The sequence below is a fragment of the Pieris brassicae genome, chromosome 7 (assembly GCF_905147105.1).
Source record: "Pieris brassicae chromosome 7, ilPieBrab1.1, whole genome shotgun sequence".
Lineage (NCBI taxonomy): Eukaryota > Metazoa > Arthropoda > Insecta > Lepidoptera > Pieridae > Pieris > Pieris brassicae.
Genome location: NC_059671.1, coordinates 12,115,659 through 12,130,380, shown reverse-complemented (window position 1 = coordinate 12,130,380; position 14,722 = coordinate 12,115,659). Strand labels below are relative to the sequence as shown.

Sequence of the window (14,722 nt, the reverse complement as noted above, 5' to 3'; positions counted from 1 at the left end):
CCGACTTGATATTCCACAGATGCCACTAACATTGAATATTTCCAAGAATACCTTCAATTCAGTTTACCGTGATCTAGATACGATTATGACAAATGGAATAGATTACAATATTATAAATGTATGAAATACGTTGAGAAATCTTAGTGCAGATAATCCTAATATAAGTTTCAAAGGGTTGGCCTAGTGGCTGAGGTCTTAGGTTCGGCTGTGCGCCAAAAGACTTTCATTCTATATGCGCATTTAACATTCGCTCGAACGGTGAAGGAAAATATCGTGAGGAAACCGGCTTGCCTTTTACTAGGCCAACACTCCACAAAATACTAATAAAACTTTAAGTTCATGTAATGTAATGTGGACCAAAATTAACTAAACACACTAAGCTTCTGGAGTTGCCTGTGGGGTAAAAGTTTACTAGTCACGAAACAAATCTACAGTTTTATTATATTTACAGCAGAAGTTTAATTGTTTTATGTGCAAAAGGCATGCTCAAAAAATTCAAAATTCTTTATTTGTTTTGCTATGTACAATAGAATTCAGATTGAGGCATCCCTAGTAAGTCAGAGACCTGTGACAGGGAAGCTTAGCTCTTCTTTTAAATTTACAAAGTTTCAACAAGGCTAACCAAAGCAACACAATTGGTTTTAAAAACGAGGGTACTGAATAAATATATGAATATATTATGATGACTTTGTAATTGTGTGTGTTTGTGGAAGACGAAACGAACCTAAGCGAAACTGTGCATGAAAATATGGATTAAGGATGATTGTTTCTTTTTTATATCAAACATCTCACCACCAGTATGTGGTACTAGCTGCCCACTGAAGTATTTCCAAACAAATTCAACTTAGGATCTTGCAAGAAAAGAGTGTAAAAATGTTAAAAGGCCACAGGTCCATAGCGGCGGTCATCAACATCATAATATAATAACATCCAGTGAGCCTTTTGCCCGTTTTTTCAATAAAAAAAAAGTTTAAACGAGAACAATGAAATACTTATGAACGAATGTTTTCGAAAGAACACGTGTTTAGTTTAACCCCACGTTGTATGCATTTACCATATCAGTAAATTTGGGGGAAAATTTTGCAGTCTACATCGTATATAAATGTCATACAAATCCCTTGAGCGTCGTCGCTTAGTCTCACAAGTTTTAACAAATATGAATCATTTACTCGGATAGTTAAATACAACCGTTGTGGTTTTTGGCTTCAGATGCATGTTTTATTTTTTTACAGGCAAGATTATTTCTTCCACCGTGTTGCGTAGTTGCTGAAAAAATCCAGTTGTGATAGTATGGGGATTCGTACACACGAGCTAAGAGTTTAGAGTACCTTTCTCACTGCTCTGTATACGGTACTTACTAAATTTTCAAGAGGGAGAGGCAATCGCGTGCCAAACAAACATTCCTAAACGAAATAGTACCAAAGGGTGTGGCCTCGTAACCGATAAACTTCCTTAATATGTCTGTGGACATTCAAACAAGCCCTTTCATATATGACACTAATATTATAAAGATAAGTTTCCTTTTTGCGTCAATATACAGATACGATTTGATGATTCTTTCAGCTGTTGTTTTGTAGGTATCGTTTATTCAATTAGACAATATACACCGTAAACCAATCTCGGATACAATTGAATTGTGGTCTGTATTTCCGTCCCATAACATTATTATTCAATGACGTACAGTTAATCTACGTTCAAGTGTTTGACCAATAGTTAATTTATTGAAACCAAGCAATCATGGCCAGATATGGAGATTATGATCTAGGATAGTTTCCCTTCCTCCTTAAAATACTGTGAGCGCGTTTTACTACACAAGTATGTAGAAGTGTTTGTATGTTTCTTCGATTAATATATATATATATATATATATAAATGAATCCCTATTTCCCTTGGCCATGGCAGCAGGCTTGAAAGGCTGGATCGATTTCGCTGATTATTAATTGTTGTGTTTGTTATTGTTCTTTGGATTCTTATGAAAGAAAACATTAAGAAAATGCTTAACTACTATATAAAGTAATCCTGAATTTTGTAACGATAACAATTTTTTTTTCAGTGCATAGCGCTTTTACAATTCAAACTTTTTTGATGTAACTGAATACGCGTCAAAAACACAGAATGTTGTATATTTTTCTGAAATATTTTTTTAAAAGTTTATTATACCAATTCGAAATTAATATTCATAGTGAAGACAGGATGTCTGTCGGGTCCGCTGGTTTGTTATACAAACGAGTAGTAACCCATTCGACTGTTACATGTAAAAACGTACGGATAATTTTCGAAAATAAGTCCGGCATGTCGAGGCCGTTAAAATAAATGGCTTAAATAAATGGAGACTTATATTTGGTCATCTTTTCACTAATTTATTATAATAATTAGTTTAAACTGTGAGCTGGTAACGAAAAATTTTAACATGATTGGTATTTGTTATTCATTTGAGTTTTTAACCGAATCATTTCTCGTTTTGTTGACCTGGGTGGCAAAAATCACTGTTTACTAAATTAAACCTATATATAATCGGATTGTCTAACATTATTGATGAATATGACTTGACACCGGAATAAATTTATCTTATAGGATCTATATACGCTTTTCATAAATAAACTAATTAACACTTAATACACAGCCAATCAATACTATTAAAAATATTGTAATATTTTTTTTAAACGGTATGTATTTAGCTACAATTAGTCTAACGATCTAGAGATTTTTTTATATATAGGATTATGTAACCATAATAATAATAATAAAAGCCTTTTGATTCAAATACTTTTAAATTTAAACACATACTTTCTTTCAGGCATCTATGTGCTGTTTTTGGGCAAAACCTCCACCAAATCCCGCCATTCCTCTACACTCTGTCACTCTTTACCATCTACCACCTGCTGTCTTTTTTATTTGGTCTATCTATTCTAAGATATCTTCCTCTTTTCGTTTATTGTACTTTGGGCACTAGTTTGCTACTTTAATGCTCGACTTTTAAGTAACCGTAAACTGTTATGTAACTCTATTCATAAAATATGTAAAAATCTAAGGGTCGCAGCGTCGTATAACATAAATGGTGACAAATTTTAGATGTAAATTGAATTTCAAGGTATCGCCTTAACGAAACGAATAATTGACAAGTCTAGCTTCTGTAAATGGCAATTAGAAAGTTCAAAACTAGATTTAGTGTTTAAAATTAGTTTCTAGACAAAATTCTCAAATATTTAACTTAGTTAGAATTAGAACGCGCTACTGTGCGTCAGCAGTATTGGTCTAATGGCTTGGATGAGCGACTCCTGCCTGAGGCCATTCGGCCACCCCAGCTGTACAGCTGTACTCTAGAATTTCTCTTCACCTACTTGCTTATTACAAAAAGATTTTTTACGTAACAAAAAAAAAATCTATATTCAAGACAGTACGGTTGTAACAAATATGGTCGGGTACAGTATACTTATACTAATTGATTGAAAGTGATGCTAATGAATTCCTCGAGAACAATTCGACAACTGTATATAATCTCTGTTAAGACTGGTCAAAGTTCAAGGCACGTAGCCTTCCTGTTCAATAGCTCTCGTGTCCTAGATGCAACTGTAACTGTATATCACAAGATATATACGATATAGATATATATTATATGTGAATAAAGCTTTAAACGTAGGGGTTTGCAAAATATCTAATTCTCTATACGTCAAAGGTCTCGCAGAAAGTTTAAGGTTTTATAAAGATGAGTTCTTCTTAATTTTAATAAAACGGAATAATAAAATGCATAGATCAGTACATTAGCCGTCAAGGCAGAATACTGAATATGATTCATATCACCTCGACGTGCGTCGTTCCAGAACTGAGCGTTTTCTAAGGCAGTTTTTGCCGCGCTCCATCATATGGGATCAGCTGCTCACTGAAGTATTTCTGATTTGCCCAATTCGACTTAGGGTCGTTCATGAAAAACAGTACCAATTATTTAAAGGCCAGCAACGCACTTGCGAGCCTTCTGGCAATTTCAGGTGAGTCTCCTGCCCTTTTGTCTCCTATTAGATAACATCATCAAAATCTGTCCTCTGACGGACAATTGGTCGATGATGACACACAACTACATATATACTAAATGACCCGGTGAACTTCATATCACATACACATACTGTATCAAAACTTCATTATATTTTTTTAAAACAGACCAAAAAGATCGGACGTCAAACTATGAAACAAATATCTAAAAACAGTTTTTATTGGAAAATTGAATCGTCGTAATAGTACTTTTTGTGTTATTTTTTCCTTCCTTCTTCTTTTCTTTCATTCCTTCCTTCTGCAAGCCTTCCGTAAACAAATATTTCAAGATCAAAATTAGCCAAATCGGTCCAGCCATTCCCGAGTTTTAGCGAGACAAACAAACGGCAATTAATTTTATATATCACATAGCGACGAGATACCAAGAATCGGTTTTACCATCGGATATAAATGTCTTACATCAATATATCGCTAAGAGTCTATTACAATACCTTTTTTATTGCGATTTGATTTATGCGAATAAAAATAAAACAAAAGACGATATGATGACGTATTTTGTGGATAAGATTCCAAGTCCAAACATAGCGAGTATATCTCTCTTACTCTTGAATGTCAAAAACTATTTGACAAATGTATTGTATGTACAAAAGGTTGCTATTTAAATATTAAATAATATAATGAAAATAGAGAATCGATGTTGCAGTGCATTATTTTTGTCAACACACATGCCAAACGGCTAACGGCGCGAAAGCATAAAATGCTTCAAAGTAGACCGAGAGTTCCCGCACTTATTTTATGTGAAAGTTGGGAAAAGAAAAACAAATGAGTCTCAGTAAAATGTTTTTTCGCTGCTTCGTCGAGTCGAAACGTTTTGCGTGACACATTGGGCGTAAGAATGTGAAAATAACCTGTCGTTACAAAAATCTAGAATGTCTATTGGCACGAATAGTGTGATACTGAGTTCGATAACTGAAAAATGTTTCAAGTTGAAACAAGCTGACCTTAAGTCCGAGTTACAGAACAGAATCCGAAATATAATAATTATTTTCAGTTAATTCAAAAACTCTATATGCATTGAACGAAGCTAGGATATTAAGAAAACAAGAAAAAAATGTACACGTATAAAGGAATATAAGAGAGTGCCCTATCAGATACGGATACGGACAAGCCTAGGCATTGGTATGAGTCAAGTTAAAAAAATATTACACGAAGATTTAGGCGTCAGGAAGCTTTGTACCAGATGGATTCTCCATACTTTAACCGACGATCAGAAACATCCTCGCATGGACTGGTGAATATGAATATTTGACTAGGGCAGGTGTTGAGATAATGAGTCACCCGCCATACAGTCCTGACCTGGCGACCTGCGACTTTCATTGATTCCCAAGAACTAAAAACAAAATTCGAAGTATTCGCTTTACAAGCCCTGAAGATGCGGTGAAAGCGTACGTAAATGCCATAGAAGAGACCCCTAAGGATGAATGGGCTCACTGCTTTTCGCAGTAGTTTCATCGAATGCGATGATATGTAGAGAGGAACAGACATTACTTCGAAAAACAATAAAAGTTTTGGCAACTTTCTACATTAAGCCGTTTCTACATTTCAGTTTTTCATTTTCTAAACATTTTCAGTATTACCTAGGTATACAAAATCTAAGTTTAATACGTTTGTAATGATTGGAAAGTAAACGGGCCTTTTCTTTATTATTATATTACCATTGTATAAAAAGTCAGCTCGTTTTAGTTCCATGGGTTTATAACGTCTGTATGCCACAGTGAAACTATTCAACTTTTTATTTCATATCGCGATATGAAACTTCTTGTAGACACTTCATCTCCCGGGGCGCGTGTTTACTTTGTGCGGAATTATTCTCAAAGACATTTGCCGCTATCGGCTATTCCATATTTGCTTATGTGAATTAAATCATTTCTATTATTTATAATTTATAGTTGTGTGGTGGTAACACAAATTATACATAGTTTTTCTGTCCACCAGGACGTCTCACTTTACAACTTAATTACCAATGATAATATGTTCACACTATACAATGTTTGGTTGTGCAGGAGTGTACTGTACTGTCTTTACGCCATGATCCGCTGAGCTGTATCTCTACTAAGGCGCATGGGGGGGAGCACTACCAGCATGCTGGAAGGCTGGATTGCCATTACATGGGCTATTGCAATGGACTGCATGTGTTCTTTCAATTTTATGATTTAATATACTCAAAGCTAACCTACTAATATAATATTTAGGACGATATATTAACTAACACAATAAAATGTGTGCGTGTACTAGTACACACGTAAGAAGTGAAACTTCTTTTTGACTTTTTTTATAAAAATAACCTACTAATTACAGAAATTGATTAAATAAAGTTAAACTAGGTAAAGTTTAACAAAAGGCTTTTATTATCATAGACATGAATTGATTTTACCTTATTACTACTAAGATTATTACAGAATTTCAATAAATGTAATATAATTATTACTATCATTTTTATCGTTATTATATATTTTTGTTATTAATGGCTTCGAATCAAGCGTGGTAGGGACAAGAAACAGATGGCGCGTAACGGAAAAAATGATCTACTATATGCATACTTTACACAAATTGTTTAAATAAAATAAAATTAGATATAGTTTAACATAAGGCTTTTATTAGCATAAACATGAATAGAAATAATACAATTATTTCATATTACCTTACTACTACTAAGGTTATTATAGAATTTCATTAATTGTAATGGATTTATTACTATCATTGTTATCGTTATTATATATTTTTATTATTCGAATTTCTCAACCGTGGTAGGGACAAGAAAAAGATGGCACGCAACGGAAAAATGTGACGGTTAATTTTTTTACAACGCCGATAAAGAAGTTTCACTTCAAAAACTATATGGACTTATGATTGTCTGATTGAATAAATAAACTCCAAGTTTAATAGACCCATATATTAGGTCCTTACATATGAAATTGGCGTTTTGTATGGGAGGAACAAAAAGTCGAATATTTTTAAATATCATATATTTAATTAATTAAAGTATGAACCATTGATTTCTATGCACTTTTGCCATCTCATAGGTAGTTAATTGATCCCTTTACTAAAAAAACAGTCGGACGGGAATCAATAAAATCTGTGAAGGCGATTTGGAATGCCCCATCAGAGTTAAATTTTTTCCCTTGCAAGAAGTTGTCCAAATTTCGAAAAATATGGTAATCTGTTGGAGCAAGGTCCGGGGAGTACGGAGGATATCTTAGACATTCCAATTGAAGCTCTTCTAATTTGGTAGCCGTCTGTTGTGCTACCAAATACCAATACCGGCACTAGTCCACCAAACGCTTACAAGTAACTTTTTTGGGGTTAATTTTGCCGGTTTGCTTCAGTCAATTCGTGAGGTACCCACCTTTCAAGCTTTTTAATCTTCCCAATTTGCTTCAACTGAATTAAAACAGTTTTATCACTAACACCGCAGCCTGCAGTAACTCGGACGTGGTTGGCGATGGATCCGCTTCCACAATAGCTTTCAATACTTCACTTCTACTTCGTAAAATGAGTGACGCAAACAGAAAAAAAACAAATGAATGACGGTCATCGAAGCACAAATACATGAGTAAATAGCTGTACAAATTTGAATTTGAAATTCCTAACCAAAGAGGAGGTATTTGAGGTCAAAGTGGCCAGTGCGACAAAACGCCAATGTCATATGTAAGGACCTAATAAAATGCCACATGAAGCTTCCTAATAGAAATTTCAATTTGCGTTCAAATTCCATATTTCCCTACTATGAATTTAAATACGTGTTTTGTACAATTGATTTCCATTAATTTTTAAAATAATTTCACAAATTCCGAACACGTAACCTAAAAAAAGTTCCCTTAACGAAGGTTTAGGATAATTCGAGCGTTAAACGAATCGTGAACGAAGTTGAAAATTACTCATTCAAATCCTGTTAACGATATTCGATTTAGATCGTTAACCATAACTGTTTTACTTTATTTAAGTGACAATAAAAAGATTTTAATGTTTAATTTTTTAAACTCATTGAAGTATCGCGCAGCTCGGACATACAACGATCAATATTTTAACCTTGACTTGTTTGAGCTATCGCGGAAAAGAGTAATAAGAATATCCATAGCGCAATATCACCTACATCATGAGCGTACCCCCATACACACCTTCACGTACCCTTACTTTGACACCATCACATGTCACAGTCAAATTAGGTATTACTTAGTTAAATGTGTTGAATAATTTTGATTGCTTTTTCCCTTTAAATTGTAAATTATTTTGTAAATGTTATGTATGTCCATCTTTGGCTATATTTTAGTGTAACTGTTTGTTTTATATATAAACTTAAGTGAAAATGGTAAGTACAGAAAAGTGGATCAACAAAATACTAAACTGGTTCCCAAGGACCATAATGAAAATGAGGAAGACGATTTAGAAGGATAGACCAATATGAGGAAACATGGTGTTCATGGTAGAGAGTGGCACAGTTCAGGCAGGAAAGACGATATTTGGAGCACATAAAAATAATGAAAAACAATATTAAGGCTATTATTATTATAAAAAGATTTTTTAAGTAACTAGCGGTATATCGCGGCTTAGCATGTCTGGAAATTTGTTTGTAAAAAATAACAGACAATTCAAATATTTCAAATTTATATTATACGGTGCAACTCTAATATAACGTACCTCGATATAACGAATTCCTCGATTTAACAAATTCTTCGTAATCACCTTGAATTGTCCATAAGAGACAATGTAAAATATCTCTTTACATTACGAATATTTTTTGGCGAACAAACTTAACAACGAATTTTCAACTATGAAGTAAAAGCATTACCTCTAATAAACGAATTTTGTCAACCCAAAACCTTTATATAAAGTTCCCACTAACGCAAGACTAAGAGTCTTATATACTGTACCTCATAGTATGTGATTCATCTCGCGACATTTTTCGACACGCTCTATGAGAATAATTGATGTTTGATGGAAAGAAATGTAAAGTTACCTCTTTATAACGAATTTTAGACAAACCTAACCTCAACATTTAGAATTCCCTTTTAATAGCTTCAAAAGTTTACTTTATATTTAGTGGTTTTAGTTAGTCTATAAGTTCAAGTACTTATGAATACTTTAAATACTAAAGGTATAACCACACTTGGAGTAAGACTCATTGTAGCTTACTTTTTTAAGTGTTGCCCTTTGTATAGGTCTCATCTGATCCTCATCTGAACCTCACCAGGGGTTGCCAGCCTATGAATAGGTGCGCTCTTTTCTTGTTAATTATTAGTTATATTTCATAAAGTCAAATAATATGTATCCGTTGTATAAGTTCGAGTTTCATATTCTAGAATGTTAATATATATTTTTGTAGTAAACAACTATTTTTTAGGCTGGTTTTCATGGAAGGCTGTATCCACAACCTTCTGAAAAACGCTAATCCCCTGCGTAAATGGCAGGGCAAAGTCAATTTTGGTTTAGCCGAAATCTGGAGTCAGTTTATAACAAATGTTATATTTACAGTATATTATTTTACCTTATACAAGATACTGTCACTGTAAACTATACAAAGTTAGAGCGTACTCCTCAAAAGCCGGCAACGCACCTAATCAAAATCGGTGTCCATGGGCGGTCCATAACCTCGTTTGTACCCCTAATATATATTAAAAAACCTAGAAGATAATATCAAAAATACATGAAAGGATAGTGAAACTCTTAATGGTTTTAAATTAATAAACATAAGTGTAACAAAACCTCAACCCTTGGGACCTGAGGGCGCGGTTGTAATTATATTACACTTATAGTAATACATTAGGCTGTAACGCGTCGTAGAATTTTTAGAAAAAACGGTATTCACAAATAACTACTCGTAGATAATACGTGTGGTATTTTTTTGTCTGTAATTGACATTATTTTGTACGTTATAATACAGTGATTCTTTTTGTATTGTTACTGTTATATGTCTACAGGCAAGTTAATTGTAGTAACAAAATGATGAAAATGATTTTTGAGAAGAAAAAAATGTTATTTACTCTGTTCTGTAAACACTAACCAAAATTTGATATAAAGAGTAGTTTTTATTCTATTATATTTAAGTCTTATTTACCTGTTGTAATACGTGTGGTATTTTTTTGTTTTGGACGCAAAATTACAGTAATTTTAGCGATTTTTATCTTTTTATCAAGTAAATAAAATGAATTTAGTATGAAATGGATGATTTTTGAGAACAAAAACATTAATACAAATTATTAGAAATAATTGTTAAGCCGTGATGCTCCACAGTAATATTCATTATATAATACAATTCAAGGCACCCATTACACCATGTTTCATATGACATCTTTTAATTAACTTAAAATAAATTAATATAACAAAAACCAATAACTAACCTTAAAATATAATAACTAAAATATAGTATTAAAAGGAGTCCCTTTAGGCAAGGTTCCGAAGATACTGGCAGCGTTTCCCCTTTGAATAGCCAGACTAATTCTTTGCCCGAGGTAGCTGCCAGGTTTTTCGATCCTGTGATGTCGGTTAGTCGACTAACCTTTTTTCTATTTCATTAAAAAGTCTTATAGCGCTAGGACCCCACGGACCAAGTCTCGACACCGAATGGGACAAAAACATATTCGGAGCCTGAATTCTATTTTGCTACATAACAGACTAATAAGTTTTTATTTTTAAGACTGACTTTGACGTTACTACAGAAGTGTACATTTACATTTTGACATAATGTAAATAACTTTTTGAGTATGTTTTATAATGATTATCGTATTGTTTTTAATTTTAGCTAAACCTACAATATCATCATTATTATCACGTGTAAAAAACCGATACGAGTACTTACCTCATGAAGATACAGATTTTGGGTCGGAAGACTTATACGAATTTGTGAGCACCAATGATTTTTTACCGGAACCAAAGAACATTGTACCCAAATTGTACGATTTAAATCCAAATAGTTATAAACAAAGAAAATCAACAATGTATGAGATCCCGTATAGTTTCAATAAAATTCGTAAAACTATGGAGAATGAAGTAGTTTTTGAAGAAGCTCGTCAAACTATACACGATAAAATTACTTTAAAACATCGTAAGACTTTGGAAGATAAATCAAAAAACCAGAACATAACGGATATTATATTAAATACACACATTTATGACGTTGAAACATATGTTTCATTAAATAACAATTATTCTACAGAAATTTATTTAAAAGTTAGAAGTAACAGACCAACTAAAAATATGAGCACAGATACAACAATAAAAAGACGAAAGACGTTCGCATCGCTTTTTCCAACTAGAAGAAACTTTGAACCTATCGGTGCGTTACAATCACCTGATTGATTACAGTACAATACGCTGAGTAGAATTATATTTTTTTTTCTCTCAAATCATACATGTTTAAATGAGGACAATCACACGCTTATGAAAAATTGTTATAGAAAGGATGTATACATATGTACTCACAATCGAGTAGCCTGCAATATCGCAGCAAACGACGCACAACTTGACTTCTTCAATATAAAGAGTCCCCTTATATTGAATAAGTCACATGGGTCCGTCAAGCATCCGCGAATTTACACTGTGAATACATAATTATATAGGAATGAAGAAAATAATAAAGGCAAATAATTCACACAGAAAGGTTTCTAAACCTGCTCGGAGAAAGGTCTGTATAGAGTTGATGAAAATGTCTACTGAATCATTTTTCATCACAGTATATTGTATTTCCGACATAATCTATTAACAGGCCCATTAAGCGTGAGATATTTAGATTTAAGTGATTACAATATATCAAACAATTCATCAATAATGGTATAATTTAGATTATATTAATATAATACTGCGAATAAATTGGAACTTGGATGCGTTCACTTAGGTCATAACAACGTTATATTTGTGTAAAATGTATGTATATTATATTTAGATTTCAACATCAACGTCGCTTAGGTCGTTTTAGGGTATATTGTAAACATTTTGTCATAAATAATTAACGAATATGTTACGTATCCCGAAATATGTTATAAAAGCTTGTATTAATGGTTTCTTACGTTCTGTTCTGTTTAGATATAGAAGGGGTCGCGGGTATGCATCTTAATTAGAACGCACGACCTCATGATGTTACTGGTACTAATTAATGCCATGTTAGTGGTTGTTACAGAAACCACAAAATCACGTAGACGTAAAACAAAGTACCCAGATTGGCTGACTTGGCTAACTAATGCTTCTGATACGACTACAACAACTTTTTTTGAGACCTTGAAATCTTCTGCGCCTTCGGAAAGTCCATTAACATCTATTACTACATTTGAAATGACACAAAGTGCACCCAAAGGCAATAAGTTGAAGACAAAAGTTCACTCTTGCTATATGTGCGGAGTATTGAAGAGTGGAATACCGAGAAATCAAGAATGCTACCTAGTTTTTGATTCGCCTGATCTAAGGTAGGGAATATATCAGTTCATAATTTATTATTTGCTTAAAGTAACCTATTGTTTTGAACTTGTAATGGGTCTTAGAAGTCTTTATTAAATTATTCATGTATGCTACAAGAAAAAATAATTAAACTAAACATACCCAACGATACAAAAAGGTTCAAATTACGAAAGGAAAACGGCCATAAAAATTATTATATACCTTATACCTAATTCGGCTGTGTGGTGTGAAAGTGAGGCTGTGTATGTAGGGTGTGTGTGTGATGCAGAGTGATTTAGCGGTATGGATATGTTTAATACTCCTACATACCAAATAAATCTTGGTAACAAATCGCGTGTAGGCTTAACTTGTTTTTAGGCACACCCATAAGCGATTAAGTTGGATTCTATATTAATCAGACGACCAATAAATAGATTAATGCATGAATTAAATTGTACATTTGCACGTAAATTAAAAAAAAAGAGTTTTTTCAGTTAATATAATTAAAAAATCGATGTATAGAAATCTTGGTGTAAAAAAATTCTCCTGTACAACAAACTGACATCTGATCTGAATCATTTGAGAGGTTAAGTAGGCACTCCTTAGGTCTTAAAGAAAGATTTTTTTATATAAAAACAATGATATTTCTTCTTTCGAGGGAAAGCAAAGTGATATAGTCCTTAGCACTTGAAACAAAATAAGCTAGTAATCACACTCAGCGTAAAATCATAGTGTTCGTTTTGAAAAAGTTTCCCTTCTTCGTAATCTCCCTCACCTCACAATACGAGGCATACATTGTTTTTAATTTACTAATATCTAACTAACTAAAACTGGATATGGAAATAAAGAAGTTTGTAATTGTTTACTTTAGTACCGGCTCGATTCATAATACTATTTGACACATAGATTGTTGCACACCTGCTAAGTGAATTTGTGAGTTATCTTGTGTAATTGGATTTCGGGAAATCTAACAATTTGATAGATTCATGTCACTATTTTGGGATTATCCCGGTGGACAAATTGATTAGGACTATTGATATAATTATTAAACAGAATTTGTTATTTATTCACTTTTATCAAAATACTTAGACAATATACGAAGCCAAAATACTGTACATAGATAAACAACTTATATTCAATTGAAAACATAGGTGGGAACTTTTATACACAAAAACAAATTTAATAACAAAAAATAAACAAAACATAAATTTAACCTTATTGACCTTATTTGACTTTGACTTTGTTGAGCAGTTTACTGCTAAGTCAAAGACTTCCCGCCTCTTCAAAAATTTCCTCACATCCTCTTTGGTGAAGTGGAAAGTATCAACTCCTCACAATGAGTGCCATAGATAGATAAAACCCGAAACATGGGTGAATTATTAAGGTAATTCGTGTTCGTTCGAGGCACTTGGAACAATTGTACCTAGTCGTGCATACGGTGGAGGAATTCTTAGAGAAATTAACGACAGAAATGATCTATCCGCCCATTAAGAATTTCGTGCAAAAATAATAAGTCTTGCTGTCTCCGTCGACATTCTAAAAAGCCTTAATTACAATATTTATCTATAACTATAATAACTATCGAAACATTGAAGCTTTTTTTGTTTATTTTCGACAGCTTTTATATATCATGGAGACCAGACAAAACTTGCAAGATATATCGATATATTTTTTGAATTTACAGATACCGATATAAGAAGAAGCGGTACCGTGTAAAGTGTGTCCATAAATCAGTATCATACTCGTCTGGTCGAAACTTCTATGGGCCCTTCTTTCGCGGTGGTTGTTTCAAACGATTCCTTGATATTGGTACAATTTACAATGAACGAGGATGTCGGGTTAACTCGAAATCGTCGAAGCGAGGGACCTATGCCTCTAGTAGGTTTAGAAAATTGGAAAAACTGCTAAATAATATAGAAGATGGGTGTGTTTCCAGTCCCCATGCATCGCTTACTCCATTTAGTCGAGCTATTTCTCTATATGCAAGATACCATGTTTGTGTTTGCAAGAAACGTTATTGCAACGCCAGTACAATGTTTACTTCTAGCATATTGTTATACAGTTTGGTTTTATTAAAGTTGTAAATAATCTAAGATTTATTTTAAGCTTTTTTTCTAAAGTAAAAAAGGATGTACAAAGAAAAAGCCTTCATCGACACATTGCAATATTTATACGCTTACAATTTTTTTATGAGCGTTTTGGCTTCAGCGTGTAGCTCTCATTCCTGAGATTGTATACGTAGATTCGAGCTTCGGCTATGCACCAATGGATTTAATGTCTATGGGCGCATTGAAACATTCGCTCTAAC

The 14,722-nt window shown here is 33.1% G+C and overlaps 1 protein-coding gene across 1 annotated transcript; it reads left to right on the top strand.

Moving 5' to 3' along the window:
- The first annotated feature begins 10,733 nt into the window (after positions 1–10,733).
- Positions 10,734–14,498, top strand: LOC123712250. The gene is made up of 3 exons (XM_045665258.1): positions 10,734–11,320; positions 12,149–12,443; positions 14,099–14,498. Exons 1-3 carry the CDS (start codon positions 10,759–10,761, stop codon positions 14,496–14,498), a joined length of 1,257 nt encoding a protein of 418 aa, XP_045521214.1. The 5' UTR covers positions 10,734–10,758.
- The last annotated feature ends 224 nt before the right edge of the window (positions 14,499–14,722 follow it).